The 15,630-nt window shown below is 41.7% G+C and overlaps 1 protein-coding gene across 4 annotated transcripts in view; it reads left to right on the top strand.

Moving 5' to 3' along the window:
• Positions 1-15,630, top strand: part of GRK5 (G protein-coupled receptor kinase 5) — a 300,122-nt gene that overhangs the window by 249,063 nt on the left and 35,429 nt on the right. For 2 of the 4 annotated variants that reach the window (XM_072623961.1, XM_072623968.1), the window contains 3 exons: positions 4,236-4,328; positions 10,707-10,770; positions 12,381-12,521. In XM_072623961.1, coding sequence (XP_072480062.1) covers positions 4,236-4,328; positions 10,707-10,770; positions 12,381-12,521 — 298 coding nt within the window. Of the gene's footprint in view, positions 1-4,231; positions 4,329-10,706; positions 10,771-12,380; positions 12,522-15,630 lie in introns of all 4 variants that reach the window. The other 2 variants (XM_072623979.1, XM_072623963.1) reach the window with 2 other exon arrangements.

Below are 15,630 nucleotides of genomic sequence, written 5' to 3' on the forward strand. Positions count from 1 at the left end.
CATTCTCCATTCTGGCTCCCACTCCAGATGTCTGTGCACCCAGCTACTCTCCACCCCGGTGGGACTGCTGCCTCTCAAAGTCCCCCTGCTGCCTTTCTCCAGTCACTAGTACTCTACCGTTCGCCTTCCTCCATGTACAGTGTTATGAGGCCCAAATGTAAAAGGGAGAGGCAGCTAGGTGGCTCAGGGCTGAGCCGGAGTCAGGAAGACCTGAGTTCAAATCCAGCCATAGATACTAACTGTGTGACCTTGGGCAAGTTATTTAATGTCAGTTTGCCTCAATCCACTGAAGAAGGAAATGACAGGATCACTCCAGTGTCTTTGCCAAGAAAGCCCCATGGACAGTACTGGCATGCTATGGTCCAGAGTCAGAACACTAACAACAATGTAATAGAGTCCCCAGACAAGAACAGCTTCTCAAGTTGACCCTAAGTAGGGAGAACTTAATGACTGGTCAGACATGTAGGAGAGAAAAAAAACCCCAAACCCTGCAGCTGTTCTCAGTGCCATGAGCTGAGAGCTTTTCCCATCTGGTTGAGATGGTTGGCCATCACACTTCTGTGAATCCAGATTAGGTGAGTGAAGTGTGAGGTACTAGAGAAAGACAACCGTTAGGGCTCGCACAGCCTTGGAATGTGGAAGTGGTTGGGTAGCCAAGGGGCAAAGTTTTGTCTTGACTCTTAAGAGGCTGGGCAGTGAAAAGGGGAATGTTTCTATGAGATGAAATCAATCAGGTCCTCAGGCAGGTAAGGGCAGTGGTCACTACAATATAACCACATGGACGTGTATGTAATGAGGATCATATGAGTTTATTCTTGGCAGTCAGTGTTTCTGAAACACACCATTAGAAAAACATCTACATGCTCTGCCATAGTGTCTTAACTCTCTTTATCTCTCCCTCTCTACCCCTCTTCTCACTCCACATATGTGTGTACATCCATATATACATATATGTGTGTGTGTGTGTGTGAGTGTGTGTGTGTGTGTGTATAAATACATATAAACATAAGCATATATTTATACATTTTACCCTCCCTCTGCCTTGGTCAGGGTCAACTATGATATCTCTGGATGTCGAGGACCCTAGAAGAGATGGGCCAGTGGCAAAAAACTAACTTGTGACTTGAGATAGGGTACTCTTGGAAGCCTTGAACAAGCTGCAGCCTCACCAGGGTTAAGAATAACTAAATGCACAGAGAGGCCTGAAGTGCAAGCCAGAATGGAGAATGACATCAGGGCTCATTTCCCTAATCTCCATTACATCATCTAGGGCAGAACAAAATGTCCTCAAACAGAGGCCTCCAGTCTGTTTGAAACAATCCTGCCTTTGGAGAAAGAGAGAGAGAGAGAGACAGAGACAGAGACAGAGACAGAGACAGAGACAGACAGACAGAGACAGAGACAGAGAGAGAAAATGTACAGTTTGGTTTATGAGCACCTGGACTGAAACAGCATAATTCAACATTTGGGATAAAGACTGAATATATAGAAAAGCATTTTTACATTATTTGTAATGTTATAAATATACCCTCAAATGTGCAAGTCTTGCATCTGGATATAGATAAATGAACACCAAATATTTGTGATATTTGAGTAGAAGATTATTCGCGCACGCACGCACACGCACACACACACATATACACACACACACTAGTATCATAGATTTAGAGTTAGAAGTGACCTTAAAAATCATCTATTTAATCTAACCAATCTCATGTTGCAGATTAAGAAACTGAGGCCCAGGGTGATCAAGTGACTTGATCATTGTCACACAGAAGTAATGGTCAGACTGTGTATCATATATGTATAATATTTATTTTGTAAATGCGACCCACACTGTTCCTTTCTTTTTCTAGGGTACCATTTGGGGTTGACCTCATTTAAAGTTTATTCTGTTTAAAAGGGATTGACTACTTAAACAGACCACCCAACGTGTATTGCCTAGAGAGACATCCCAATAAATATTCCCTTTCTTTCCCTGGATTAAGCCCATCAAATTGTTTTCATCAGCATTTGTTCATAGGGAAGTAGCCCTTCACTGTCAGTCTAAGGTATGAACCTAATCATTTCCCTCAGAATTCACCAGACCAGTATTTTCCAATGTAAATTATCTTCCTGTAAGAGCATGACAGACTCTGCCCTTGCCCCAGTTGGGTGGCAGAAGCATGCAGTAAATACATGGCTTGCCCCGGATCTCTTGCAGGCTGAGGAACCCAGTGTACAGTAAAGTTTAGACTCCTAGCTCCTTGATTTTCTGAATTTCTCAGAAACCTCCATGGCTGTCTGATTTGTATGCATGTACAGTTGTTAGAGAATTGGCAAGAGCTTTCTCTCCTAGCTTTTTTATGGAAAGCCCCACCTTTTGTATAAAACATCCATCTGCCTTGTCTTCTCTATCAGACATTCAGCTTGGACTATTGTCAGCTTCTCTTGCTACACCCTCCAACCTCTAACATCATTACCCAAACTGAACTTCTTACTCTTCCCCTTTGAACCTCTCAAATTTCTTTTTATACATTTGGTTCTGCTTTCTTTTATGCCTGGAATGTCTTCTTGCCCCACTTTCACCCATTAAGTCATCCATCCTTCAAAGTCCAACTCCAATGCTACCTCTCTTATGAAGCCTTTCCTGATGTAACAATCTTCCCCCTCATAGCCCACATAGTATGTTATCTTGTAATTTTAATTTGTAATTCACCGATGCTCTTATACTATTGTCTATTAGAGCTGTTCATGCATTTTCCTTAAAAATAATGATTGCTGACTTGCATGCGGCACTTTAAAGCTTTCAAAATCAGCAAGTCAAACTGCTAAGTGCTGGTGATCTAAATATAAGCAAAAAGAAAGAGAAACCCTACCTCCAAGGACCATATAATCTAACGGGTCTAGGTGGGGAGAGAGGGTGGTGTGTAATGGTGTCCATGTGGGATCACGGTGGTGAGACCTGAAGATTGAAAAGCACAGCTGGGGAGGAATGAAGGATGACCAGATTGGGCTCTTCTTCAGCATGGAGGTTCCAGGAAGAACTCACTGATAGGACAAGGGGACTGCAGGGGTGAAGGAATATTCCAGGGGAGGAAGCCAGCTGAGGCATGGTAATACAGCCCAGAGAACCAGAAGCAAAGACAGGAGAGGATTCTTACACATTATTTCCTCTCATCCCCTATTAGACTGTAAAGTCCATGATGACAAGAACTATTTAGTATATAAATTTTGTATCACTCCCAATACCTAACACAGTATCTTATACTCAGTAGGCTCTTAATATGTTATATATATATATATATATATATATATATATATATATATCCCCATTTTCCCTGTCTTAAAATGCCACTTACTCTCTGGATGCATAGACGTGGCAAAAAAGAATCATATACTGGTATGGTCATTTCTACACTGCTGTATACCCCTGATAATTCTTCCTAAGTCAGCAGCTTCAACTGCCTTGAGCAAAATCCACCAGCAGCTACTCTGCCTCTGTAGCTCAGACAAGTCCATATCTTTGTTCAAAGACTGCCATCTTGTTCTGCCTATCTTTTCTCAGCTGTCTGCCCACCACTGGGTCATGTTGTTTGAGGTTGGCCTTCAGGGTGTCCTCAAGGTCTTCAAGGTTTCCTCTTGACTGCTTTGTGAGTATTTTGCTTCAGCCCATCACCAATACCAGCACCAAGCATCAACTTTAAATGCAAAACAGTTCAAAAGAAGGCCATAATCCTAGGAGAGAAATGTTAAGGGCTGCTTTGCAGAATGAGTATTTCTTCTGACTGCAACAATTTATTCCCAAAGCAGTGTTGAGATTCCTGAGAATTCTCCCCATCCCCAGTGTTTGTGATCCTCTGATTTCTCCATGTTGACAAGTTACAGGCAAACTTCACTACCAGCCATGGATACACTTTCTTCTCATATTGCTGCCAGGGTTTCTGCAGGATATAGTGAAGACAGCATTGGATTTACAATCAGTTGACCTGAATTTGAAACCTAGCTCTGCCCCTTGCTGTCTGTTTAAGCTTGGGCAAGACGTTCAATCTCTTTGGACCTCAGTTTTCTCATCTGCAAAATGAGGGGAGTGGCCTAGATAACCTTGAAGGTCCTGTGCACCTGTAAGTCACTGTCTCTGCTCTCCAAAAATGTGTCAGTAGACAAGTCCCCTGCATGTTAAAGTATTTAAATTGGCCCTGACTTCTTACAAGCTCTGGATGATAAAATGTGTGCCTTTTTTTCATCTGAGATAGATCTGTCCTAGACTACCTAAGTGGAGAACCATTTCAAGAATACCTGGATAGCATGTATTTTGACAGGTTTCTCCAGTGGAAGTGGTTGGAAAGGTAAGTCTCAGATCTGTGTGGTGTGTGGGTGTGTATGTGTGTGGGTGTGTATCGGTGTGGTGTGTATGTGTGTGGGTGTTTAGGCTTGCTCACACATGTCATGTGTGGGTCATTTGAGTTCTTTGATCTTACAGATATGTTAGTACTTTGCATATGAGTCATACCTGTCCTACAGTGGAAAGAGGGCTGGTTCTGGAGACTGAGGACTTGGGCAAGTCACTTAACTCTTCCTTATAAGGGAGGGGCTAGACTAGATGACTAGACTAGATTTCCAGTTGCAAACTTCTGTGACTGATAAAGGAGTGTCAGGGAATTGGAATTCACCAACAACCCCACAGTACCAGTTAGTGGCAGAGTTAGGGCTAGATATAGCTGCCAGGTCAGGCCATCCCTTCTAACGTGTAGCCTTTCCAGTATATCGTGTGGTCCTTGTGTTAATGTGATACACAGCTAAATCTTTGGTGGATCAAACAAGGGTGATCCTGCAGTATAAGGGCAAAGAACATGACAGGAACTTCTTTTGTCAGAGGAGAGGACAAAGGAGAGGTTTCCTGAGGTGAACTATTTCATTGCACAAAGCCCAAAGACTTACGTACACTGCAGGCCACTGAGACTGTCTGTAATTTGAACCTGCTGTGATCATGGAGCAAAGGAAGCCGGGGATGCAAATGTTCTCAGTTCAGGATCCATCTCCCCTCCTCCCCTTGTTTTATGTAAACACCAAAGCTGGCCACTTTCCTCTGAAGAGACACTTCTAAAGCTGTGATGACTGGCAGCTGCCGCCTGGTGAAATCTTATTTCAGTCCTTCTTCCTTCTTCTCCCTGCCTTTGCTCAAGCATGCTAAAGACAATAGTCTCTTATCTTTGAGTGTTCCTGTTTTAACTTTGTCTCCATCTTGAAAATGCATGTTGGGGGCTGGAGAGGGTGACCTCCTTACTGGGTTGCCTTGAAGGATGTGGCCTCTGCCTGATTAGTTCAGTGGATAAGACCTTGTGCCAATGAGGCCATGGTCAAAGATTCAATCCCTGTATCAGGCAAGTTACTTTTCCCATTGCCTGGCCTCAGCCAATATTCTTGCCAATGTATCCCAAGAAAGTCTGAGAGTATGGTTGATGGGTCAGCCCCAATCCATCCCTTCTACAGGAAAAACCAAGGGTGGCTCAGTGGAGTCTTCTTTGTAGCTACAAGAGGGCACATCGTACTGAGTAAATATTTAGAAAAGCCACAGGATGTAGGAAGGCGGTGTGAAGGAACCTGTGAGTGGGGATCAGAAGCTTGAATTTGATTTCCACTTCTGCCACCTCTTGTCATCGAAGCTTTCTGATACACCATTTTCTCACTCATAAAACAGGGATAATAATACTGTCATTACTACTTATCTCACAGTGTTGTTATGAGGATCCAATGAGATAATTTATCAGCAACATTCTTTCCAATTATAAATTGCTATTCAAACATAAGCTATTAATCAAAAGAGACCAGGCCTCAAAGTCAGGAGGCCTGGGTTTTAAAGGCAGTGGTTAAAAACACAATCGGAAGGCTTGGGTTTGAAATCCCGACTTTGCAATTTATTATTTGTGTTACTCTGGACAGGGCATTTAACTCCTCTAGATTATAGTTTCCTCATCTGAAGATGAGACAGTTGGACCAGATGACCTCCTAGGTCTCTTCTGACCCTAAATCTAGAATTCTTTCCTTATCTCTGCCACTCACTCACTGTATCTTTGGGTTGATCACTGCCCCATTCTGGGCCTCAATTTCCTTATCTGTAATGTGAGGCAGCAGCACTAGATAGAAGGCTCCTTTCAGCTCTTACATTCTGCCTTCTGTGATTGGTACTGAGTAGTAATTTATACCCACCTGTTGTATAGCCCTTCATTGCATAATTTAGTGATCTACCTTGAATACTTTAAAACACCCATGACTTACTTATGGAGTAGTCCATCTACTAACACAGGTAACAGCAGCCACACCTCCACCCCAACCCCACCAGTGCCTTAGTCAATGATCTTTTTAAGGAGCCATGGCCAGAAAAGATCATTTCCCTGGTGGTCAGCCTTCTAGGAAAGAGTTTCTCTGGATTTAGGCTGGTTCTTTGATCTAAAGACTAAGAGTGTTATTGGGCCCATACTTAAGAAGGGGCTGATATAGCCTGTGCTATGCTGGTATATCTTGCAAGGATCTCAGTGCTATGATGAAGCAGGGCAAAAATACTTTAATAAATAATAAATAATAAAAAGACTTTATTAACCCAGATTAATAAAGCATTACCATACCTGGATGTTACAGGGTTCATAAAGGAAGTGTTATCATTCAAGTTGAATTGAGAGTGCTAGAACAATCAGCTTTTCTATTGTAGAGGGTCCTTGTTATAGCAGATCCAATTTTAGTCTCCAGGTCTCCTGGGCAGCATGTTGTTTTCTTTCTAATTTTTAAAAATATGAACTAGAAAATCATCAATGAATATGAGCATTTCCATATGCAAAGAAGCCAAGGGGAGGGGGAAGAAAAACTATGAAAACCTTGATCTTTTCTGGATGGCTTTAATTACACCATAAAAATCCGCTGACATTAGTGAAAATAAGATTTCCCATTGCATTGTGGTACTGTTAGGAGGAAAGAACTCTTTCTTTTAGTGTGTGCATGGATTGGGGCAGGGAGTATGGGGAAAACTGGGGGAACTGCTACCTTGAATCAGCTGGGATTCCATTAAATTTGAAAGATCCCTCCTCAGATTTATCATGACACTTGGTATCAACTTCTTCTTTGCATTTATTTTCTAATTTACGTAATTGTTATTCACACAGGTCTTCTCTGTCTCCTAGATGAGCTTCTAGAAAGTTGGGTGTCTGATTTCATCTTTGTACCCTTTGTGGTTAACACAGTGCCTTACCTACACTGGGGCAGTGATGGGTAGTTGAACATCAGAGATTTGAAGTTAGAGAAGATCTGCATTTGAACATTAGCTTTGTTATCTATTACCTAAGCAACCTTTTGCAAGTCTCTACTTCTCAGTTTCCTCTTCTATAAAATGAAGGCATTGGATTACAAACTCTTTGGTCCCCAAATCATTTACCCTCTTAAAAATTATTGAGAGTCCCAAAGAGTTTTTATTTATGTAGGTTGTATCTATTGATATTTACCATACTAGAAATTAAAATCAATCATTTTTAAAATATTATTAATTCATTTAAAAATAAAAGCCTATTACATTTTAATATAAATAAGATACTTTTATGAAAAACAACCATATTTCCTAAAACAAAAAAATACAGTTAGAAGAGTGGCATTGTATTACATATTTTTGCAAATCTCTTTAATGCTTGGCTTAATCGAAGACAGCTGGATTCTCTTATCTGCTTCTGCATTCAATCTGTTGTGATATGTTGTTTTGGTTGAAGTATATGAAGAAATTCTGGCCTCAGACAGATATGAAGTTGGAAAAAAGAGAAATATTTTAAAAGAAAAATCATGACTTAATATTATTATGGACATAGATTTGACGTCACAGACTCTCAAAGTTTGAGGACCACTAGAAGAGGTAATCTCTAATGTCCCTTCTAGAACCATGATCCATAGTAACTTCTTTGAAAAAAAAAAAAAAGCTTGTTAAATGAATAAACAGTTCCTAAAGAGTTAACATATCTTCAGAATTTGATCATTTGCCGCTTTTTACTTGTAGGTTCTTGCCCAGTTAATGCTTCTCCATTTCAATGTTAAAGGGATTCTTCTCCCCCCAAGGTTAACCAAGAAATTCCTCTAAAATTGTATTACACTCCTCCTCTAGCAGTTGGATTCTGTGGTAATGTAGAGTTACTGTTTGTTCTTCTTCTATCGTAAACTGTTAGGGCTGGTAGACCTTGATGTGGTTTGGAGTAGAGCTCAGTAGGAAAAGCTTCTAAGGCCTAAGTGTAGAGTACATGCTGATAGTATGTTCCTAAGGCATGAAACAGGCCCTCTAGCTGATTTATTTGCATAAGAAAGATTAAGAGGAGTGTGGATTCTTGCAGAGTAGGCAATTATTTCATACTTATCAGGATTAAGCTCTAGTTCTTCAGCAAATAAATCACTAAAGCACATACTCTTACAGTTGGAAGGATCTTTAAACCATAGAATATTAGAGCAACCTTAAGAGGTCATCTTATCCAATTCCTTTCTTTTACAGAGGAAGTTACTGCAGCCCAGGGAGATGAAGACTCACGGAATACATTAGTGGTTCACCCACAACTAGAACCCAAGCCTCCTCCCTGTTTGTCTAGTATTCTTTTCATTACACCACATGCCCCTCTGAACATCTGGGACATCCCATCTAAGTCAAACTTGATAAATTCTGAACAGAGCTGCCAGAAACTAAATTGGGTTTCTCAAAGAGGTTCTGTAAGGGGAATAGGCTATGTACCTACAGCATGGTTTCCAGTGAAATGGAAACATTAACATTTACTTTAACCTTTAGCTTACTTAAGGGAGAAATTGACCCGTATGGACTAGTTTTCCATGTAGGTGTCATTCAAATGAATATTTTGAGCCTTTCTAGAATTGGTCTAATTTCTTTAATCAGCTCATCATACTATAATGAATTAAGTTCATTGGTAAAAGTCTAACTAGATTTGACTTTATTATGAAAGTGATTTCAGTGAAAAGTTCTGCACTTAGCTTTTTTTTAAAAAGGTAGGGATATCATCATTGTCACCCATAATCTATCTATTGGGGTAGCTAGAAGGTTCAGAGGATATTGTGCTGGGCCTGGATTTAGGAAGACCTGAGTTCAAATTCAGCCTCAGACACTTAGTAGCTGTGTGACTCTGGGCAAGTCACTTAACATCTGTTTGCCTTAAAGCCACTGGAGAAGATAATGGCAAACCACACCAAGAAAAACTCATTGACAGCATGGTCCAAGGAGTCATAAAGAATCAGATACAACTGAATAACAATGATCTCTATATTCTCAAGTCTTCAGACCTGTGTTCTCAGATTGTCTGCTTTCACAAATGTCATCCAGGGCTTTAGTACTGGGGGTAGCATAAAAAACATTGCATTCCCCTTCTTCTGACAATCTGGTCTCAAGTGTAGTTAGGTCAACAACTCACATTTGTGAGGTTTTAAGGGTTTCCTAAGTGGTCTCCTTGTGAAGCAGGCAGTGTAAATCCATTTCACAGATGAGAGAATGGAGGTTCAAAGATGTTAAGTAAATTTCCCAATGTAACCTTATGGCAGAGCCAGGATTCCAACCCAGGTCTCTAGATTCCAACTCCAGTATTATTTTCCTCTGCACCAGAGGTTTCAAACATGCAGCTTATGGACCACGTGTAGCTTGCAATACTTCTGAGTACAACCCAAATCAAATTAAGATATAGTTGAGAGATATTTAACAAAATAAGTAAAAATACAATAAAACATAGATATTATTTATGATAGATGATGCCACAGATTATATTAACATCACGATTTTCTAAGTTGACATGTAACCTTCAGGAATCTTAGGTACAATTAAGCCTCCATTTCTATTTCAGTTTGACTCTACTGTTCGGCACCATGCCATCCCCCCAGAACATCACCTTTATTTTATTTCCAGCCCTACTTTGGACTTCATTTCTTTTTTCTTTTCCCTTTCCTTGTGATCCTTGTGATACATCATTATCACCACTCCTAGCATTATCCTGTAGCTCACATTTATATGATGCTTTGAGGTTACAAAAGATTGATGGATATTATCTCATTTGGTCCCCACAACAAGCCTGTGAGGCTTAGGTAATTTTTAACCCCATTTTACAGATAAGGAAAATGAGGTTCCAAGAGAATAAACAGCCTGCCCAAGGTTATCCAGCTAATAAGTGGCTCAAGTTTTATCCTTTGCATTTGAGAGAGGATACAATACAAAAAAGTATGTTTAAATCAGCTTCTGGATTCAGTTTTTAAACTTTTTCAATTTTTCCCTTCTATGTTTGTGACTTGCCTGCCACACAAAGAGGAAAGCTCAGTGTCTCTGGTTAGAATGGAAGACCCAGCCCCCAACATACTTTCTTGGCCTTTGTCTGAAACTACCCAAAGGAATAGTTCCCTAGTGTCCTATGAAGCAGTGGTTCTCCTTTTATTGGTGATCAGTCTAGAGGTTCATATATCCTTAGGGTGACAGAGATGGAGAGACCTAAGCAGTCATCTCAGCCAGCCTCTCACATTTACGGAAGAATAAACTGAAGGCCATTGAGGTCAAGTGATTTTGCTCAAAGCCACACAACTTGTTTATGGCAGAGCTGATACTAGATAGCCTCCGCAGCAGCAAAGATTACAATCTATAGGCTCACCTTTTTATTTCAAAGACAGGAGGAAAAAATATCTTAATGCCATAAGGCCAATGTTTACTTCTTGGTTTCTTCCAGACAACCAGTGACCAAAAACACTTTCAGGCAATATCGAGTGCTAGGCAAAGGAGGCTTCGGGGAGGTGAGTGATTTCTAAAACTTGATATGAAGAATATTTGTAACTTAAAGCATTTATAATTTTGGCTGGATTTCCTTCTTCCCTCGGGTTGCCCCCAAGTAGGCTTCTCAACCAGGATTCCTCAAACATTCTTATTCTAGGAGACCCTTGTCCATTTCCACATGGGCTGTGACTCTCCTTGGGGTCAGGTATTGGTATGGGAGTATTGCTGAGGGAGAGAATGGGAGGGGAGCAGAGGACTTTGGAAACCCTAGATAGGATGATATCAATGATGAGGGTGAGAAGAAAGAAAGCTGTCTTTTCAGTAGCCACAGGTTTGTGTCTCCTTAGATAAATCAGGGGGCAGTTAGGGGGCACACTGGATGGAGGGCTGGTCCTGGACTCAGGAAGACTCATCTTCCCAAGTTCAAATCAGATACTTACTAGTATGTCACCCTGAGGAGGTCACTTAACTCTGTTTGCCTCGATTTCTTCATCTGTAAAATGTACTGGAGAAGGAAATGGCAAACCACTGCAGTATCTCTGCCAAGAAAACCCCCAATAGTCTCATGAAGAGTCAGACCCAACAGAAACCACTAAACAGGATAAATCAGATCACCGGAGGAGTTTCTAATTTGAGAAGGCAAGGAAGAGGACAAAAAGAAGAATGCAAGTCATGTAGTCAGGCAGAATTAGTATTACAAATGGGCAAAGCAGGTATGTAGCAGCTGATGTAGGGGGAGGAACCCTTCCTCAATGCCTTTTCTACAAATTGACTGATACCTGAAATTCCACAGTTAGAATTTTGCTCTTTTGGCTTATATGCTTTGAGCCTTCTTTATAGCTCCCTGGGCATATAGACAACATTTGGGGAATTTTTCAATCTTTTATGCTGTAGCTAATCACTCTTTCCAGATAATAGGTTTGGCTGGGGGAGGGGGGGTGTTGGGGGAAGGGAGAAAAGGACCTGAAGTACCAACAGTAGCTGAGGGAATGGGGAGGAAAGACTTAAAGAGCACCATCAAATTGGGAAACAGTAAAGTAGTCAGGCTAGGGACACCAAAGATAAATGTTGTCTATCTCACTAATTGTCAGCAAACTGGCCCAGTGGGGCTCAGCCATAGTCTGTGTGACCAAGAAGTATAACATTGAGATATGCTTGCTTATTCAATTGGTAACAACCTGGGTATCCCAAAACACTGGTTAAGAAGCCTTGAATCTAAGCCACTTGGAAAACTCTCTCAAATCCAACATGAGTCCTACTGTGTATGCTTGGTCTGCTGGGGATTATATCTTAATTCTCAAAGAGTGAAAAGAGCATTAAATATGCAGCTGGAGGACCCAGATTTAAATCCTGCTTCTGCTTCTTACCATCTTGAGCAAGTCACTTCCTCTGGGCCTCAGTTTCCTCCTCTGTCAAATGGTGGGACTGGATAAGATGATCTTCAGAGTTCTACCCAAGTCTAACAATCTTAGATTAGACCATGCTCAACAGTGACTCTTCAGAGTTCTATCCAAGTCTAACCATCTTAGATCAGACCATGCTCAACAGTGGCTAATTCTCTGTCCGTCCGGTTCAAGGGCTCTTTCTGCAAAGCCCCAGAGTCTGATTGTCTTTTCTCTTTCGCTTCTAGGTCTGTGCTTGTCAGGTGCGGGCTACAGGGAAAATGTATGCCTGCAAGCGGCTAGAAAAGAAGAGGATAAAGAAGAGGAAAGGAGAGTCCATGGCACTCAATGAGAAGCAGATTTTAGAAAAAGTCAACAGTCAATTTGTTGTGAGTATTGAATACAATTCAGTCTGGGAAGAGACAACTGAATGTAGTAGAAGGTTATGCCCCCTCTCCACTCAGAGAACATAAAACTGGGTCTTATTCTCCCTATCTAGAATTGTGTCATGGTTCCAGAAGGAAACTTACCTATCAACAAGTATAAACCCTCTGTTTTATAGGTGAAGAAACAGCTGCCCAGATAGGGCAAATCACCTGCCCAAGGTCACAGAGGTAGCAAATGGTGGTCTTGGGACTGGACACCCAATCCACTATACTTCCAGTAAGCTCCAGGAGGGCTGGAACACTATCTTCCCTTTCCTTTCAATCAGTAAATCAGTTGGGCAATCAACAAACATTCATTAAGCATCCACAATGGGCCCTTTGCATGTCAGACTCTTGCTAACTATTCTTGATTGAAGTGTCTCAAACTTTGCCTAACAAGCATGTTCTTGTCCTCATTCCCCAGGACTTTATTGAAGTCCTACTTTCTACAGAGCTTGAGTTGGTATGTTAAATTTTCACTTAGGACCTTAGAGTAAAAACACACTTTTCTTATTGTTGCTAAAAATTAGTTGTCTTTTTACTGACTATTTAAAATATTGTCATGAATATAGGTAGTAAAAAGGAGACTTCTTAGGGATGTGTCCAGAGAGGAGGGGATCATTTAGCTATCTTCCTCCTGGGTGGACCTTATCACCTGAAGATGTAAATGAACCCTTGCTGTATGCCAGCTCAGACAGTGAGTAGAGAACCTAAAGCTTCTCTAAGTACTTAGGGACAATCCAATGGTGCTAGAAAGCCCTGTGCCCCAGCTTTTCTTCTGTCAGCAAATCCTTTGGGAGGACAAGAAGAGATGGGGGGCACATAAAAAAAGCCCTTCTCATAAGTGTGTGTGTGCATGCACACGTGATGCTTCCCTTTCTCCCCAAAAGAGTGTAAACTTTTTGAAGGTAAGGAATGTTTCATTTTTGCCTTTTTATTCCCAGAACTCAGTACAGTCCCCTGCAAATAACAGGAACTTGATACATGCTTTCTATTGATTGATACAAGTTGGTGACCAGCAAAGGAACTGGAATCTGTTAAAGTCATGAATTTTTCCCTGGTCTGTTGAAGAGAGGGGAAATCTCCAAAGGGGTGATTGAGGGTTCTCAATCTATAAGGGCTATTCTCTTTGTTCAGGAGTACTTCCCGACCTCAACCAAGCTGACGGGTTATTAAAATCTCCCAGAGACTTCATTTAAGGTGTCCCACAGCATGGACCTAGGAGCTAGCATTCTGGCCAGGATCCACTCTAGAGTCAGAGAGTAGGACTTCATCATTTACTGTTTCTCCTGTTGTTCTTTGAAGAAGGAGTTCATGATATGAATTAGACTCGAAGGGGAGATAGCTTTAAACCCAGTAAAGGCAAATACAGCCTGTATGGTGTTTGTGAAAAGACAAAATAGAAATTGGGGCTCTTGAGGTGTCGTTCAACAAGCATTTCATTCATAAGCTCTTATTGGATACATTGTACGTGCCAGGCACTGTTTGGTGTTGGAGATGCGAAGACAAAAGTAAAAATGTCTTTACCCTCAAAGAACTTCCATTCTATGAGATGGAGGGGGTGTTGATAATAGGTACTTTAATAAATCAATGTTAAATATATACAAAGTAGTGTATTTTTTAAAGGAGGTCTGGAAAAGCATCGTGTAGAAAGAAGGTGATACTTGAGCTGAACCTTGAAAGCAGTCAGGAATTCTGCCCAGGTCAGGAGAGATTGCATTTCAGGCATGGAGGACATTGGGCACCAAGCCACTGCGGTATGGTGAACATTAAGGAGGACTGTTCTGCCAGAATGGGCCCACAGGAACAATTCAGATGATGCCAGCAGGCTGTTTGGCCCCACAGGCTCTTGTTCAGTGAATAAAATCTCCCTTTGGAAGATAAACTCTTACCAGTGCCTACAATGCCTATCACAGTGCCATCTTTCCTACATGCATTGCCTGGGACTTTATTCTGAATGCCCTATTGGGAAAGGGAAGAGAGGGGTTTATATTAGGTAGAAACATGCTTGTTCCTGAGTGGTTCGTGGCCAAGGGCCACATCCATCTCTTTCCAGTGTTGCTGACACAGAGTTACACTGGAATCCCAACTAGAGGAATGGAAATCAGGCCATTCACTGTAGTTTATGGGGCATCCCTTTTTCTGGAGGTAGGAGGGGACACCCATGTGAGAAGAGGTAGCTGCTCAAGTACACCTGGCCTCAGCATGTAGAAGCCCAGTCCTTCAACCTTCTCACTTCCCTTTAGTGACACATACCTTTTTCCTCCCAGGCTTCTGCTGTGTGCTCTTTTCCTGATGTTTATGTTATAACATAACATCTTGTGATCAAGGCTTGCTTTGATATTCATTATAACCAGGTGTCACTAGTGTCAGAATGTTTAGAGGGAGAGGAAAGGAAGGATCCCACATGGTGTGACCTGCCCTTAGGCCTCAAGCCCAGCTCCAGATGGCCCAGATGATGAAGAGATGGCCAAACACACTGCTGGTATCCACCTCAAATGAATTAGATAGGGGCTGTACCTCCCTGGCTGGCACACCTAGCATTTGTGCTGACCCAAATGGCCAGACTCAGCCTGAATGGATCAGTCCTGAATTGCTTATTTAGAGCAGTGGTTCTCAAATATCTCCAGCCTATAGACTGTCTGAGAGGCTCCTGAAGACTGCCCCCTAACCCCCACTGGCACTTGCTAGAGCAAAAATGAGTGAAAATCCTCGCCAGAAGGGAAGGCACAGAAAGAATACTGGCACAGCTTTGGAGGAGATGCCAGGGAAACAGTGCCTGGTTTTGATTAACTCTCTTGGGCAAAGGCTTCCTTCAGGCCAGAAACAAAAGCATAGATATAGTCCTGTTATAAATGCAAACGTGCCAGGGGCCCAGTCTGGAGATCCCCTGCAGTACTCTTGTGGTTTGCACTTGGAGATCCACTGAATGAGAGGAAGTTAGTGAGTCCAGGAATTCTGCCTCACTTCCACCTTTTGGAGACTTAGAATTTGACTGTAGTCACTGAGCAACATGGCAGGGGTCAGTGGGAGGCCAGCTGGTTTCTAGGGAATATCATTTAGCTGTTGCTGC

This window comes from Notamacropus eugenii, chromosome 1 (genome assembly GCF_028372415.1).
Source record: "Notamacropus eugenii isolate mMacEug1 chromosome 1, mMacEug1.pri_v2, whole genome shotgun sequence".
NCBI classification, from domain to species: domain Eukaryota; kingdom Metazoa; phylum Chordata; class Mammalia; order Diprotodontia; family Macropodidae; genus Notamacropus; species Notamacropus eugenii.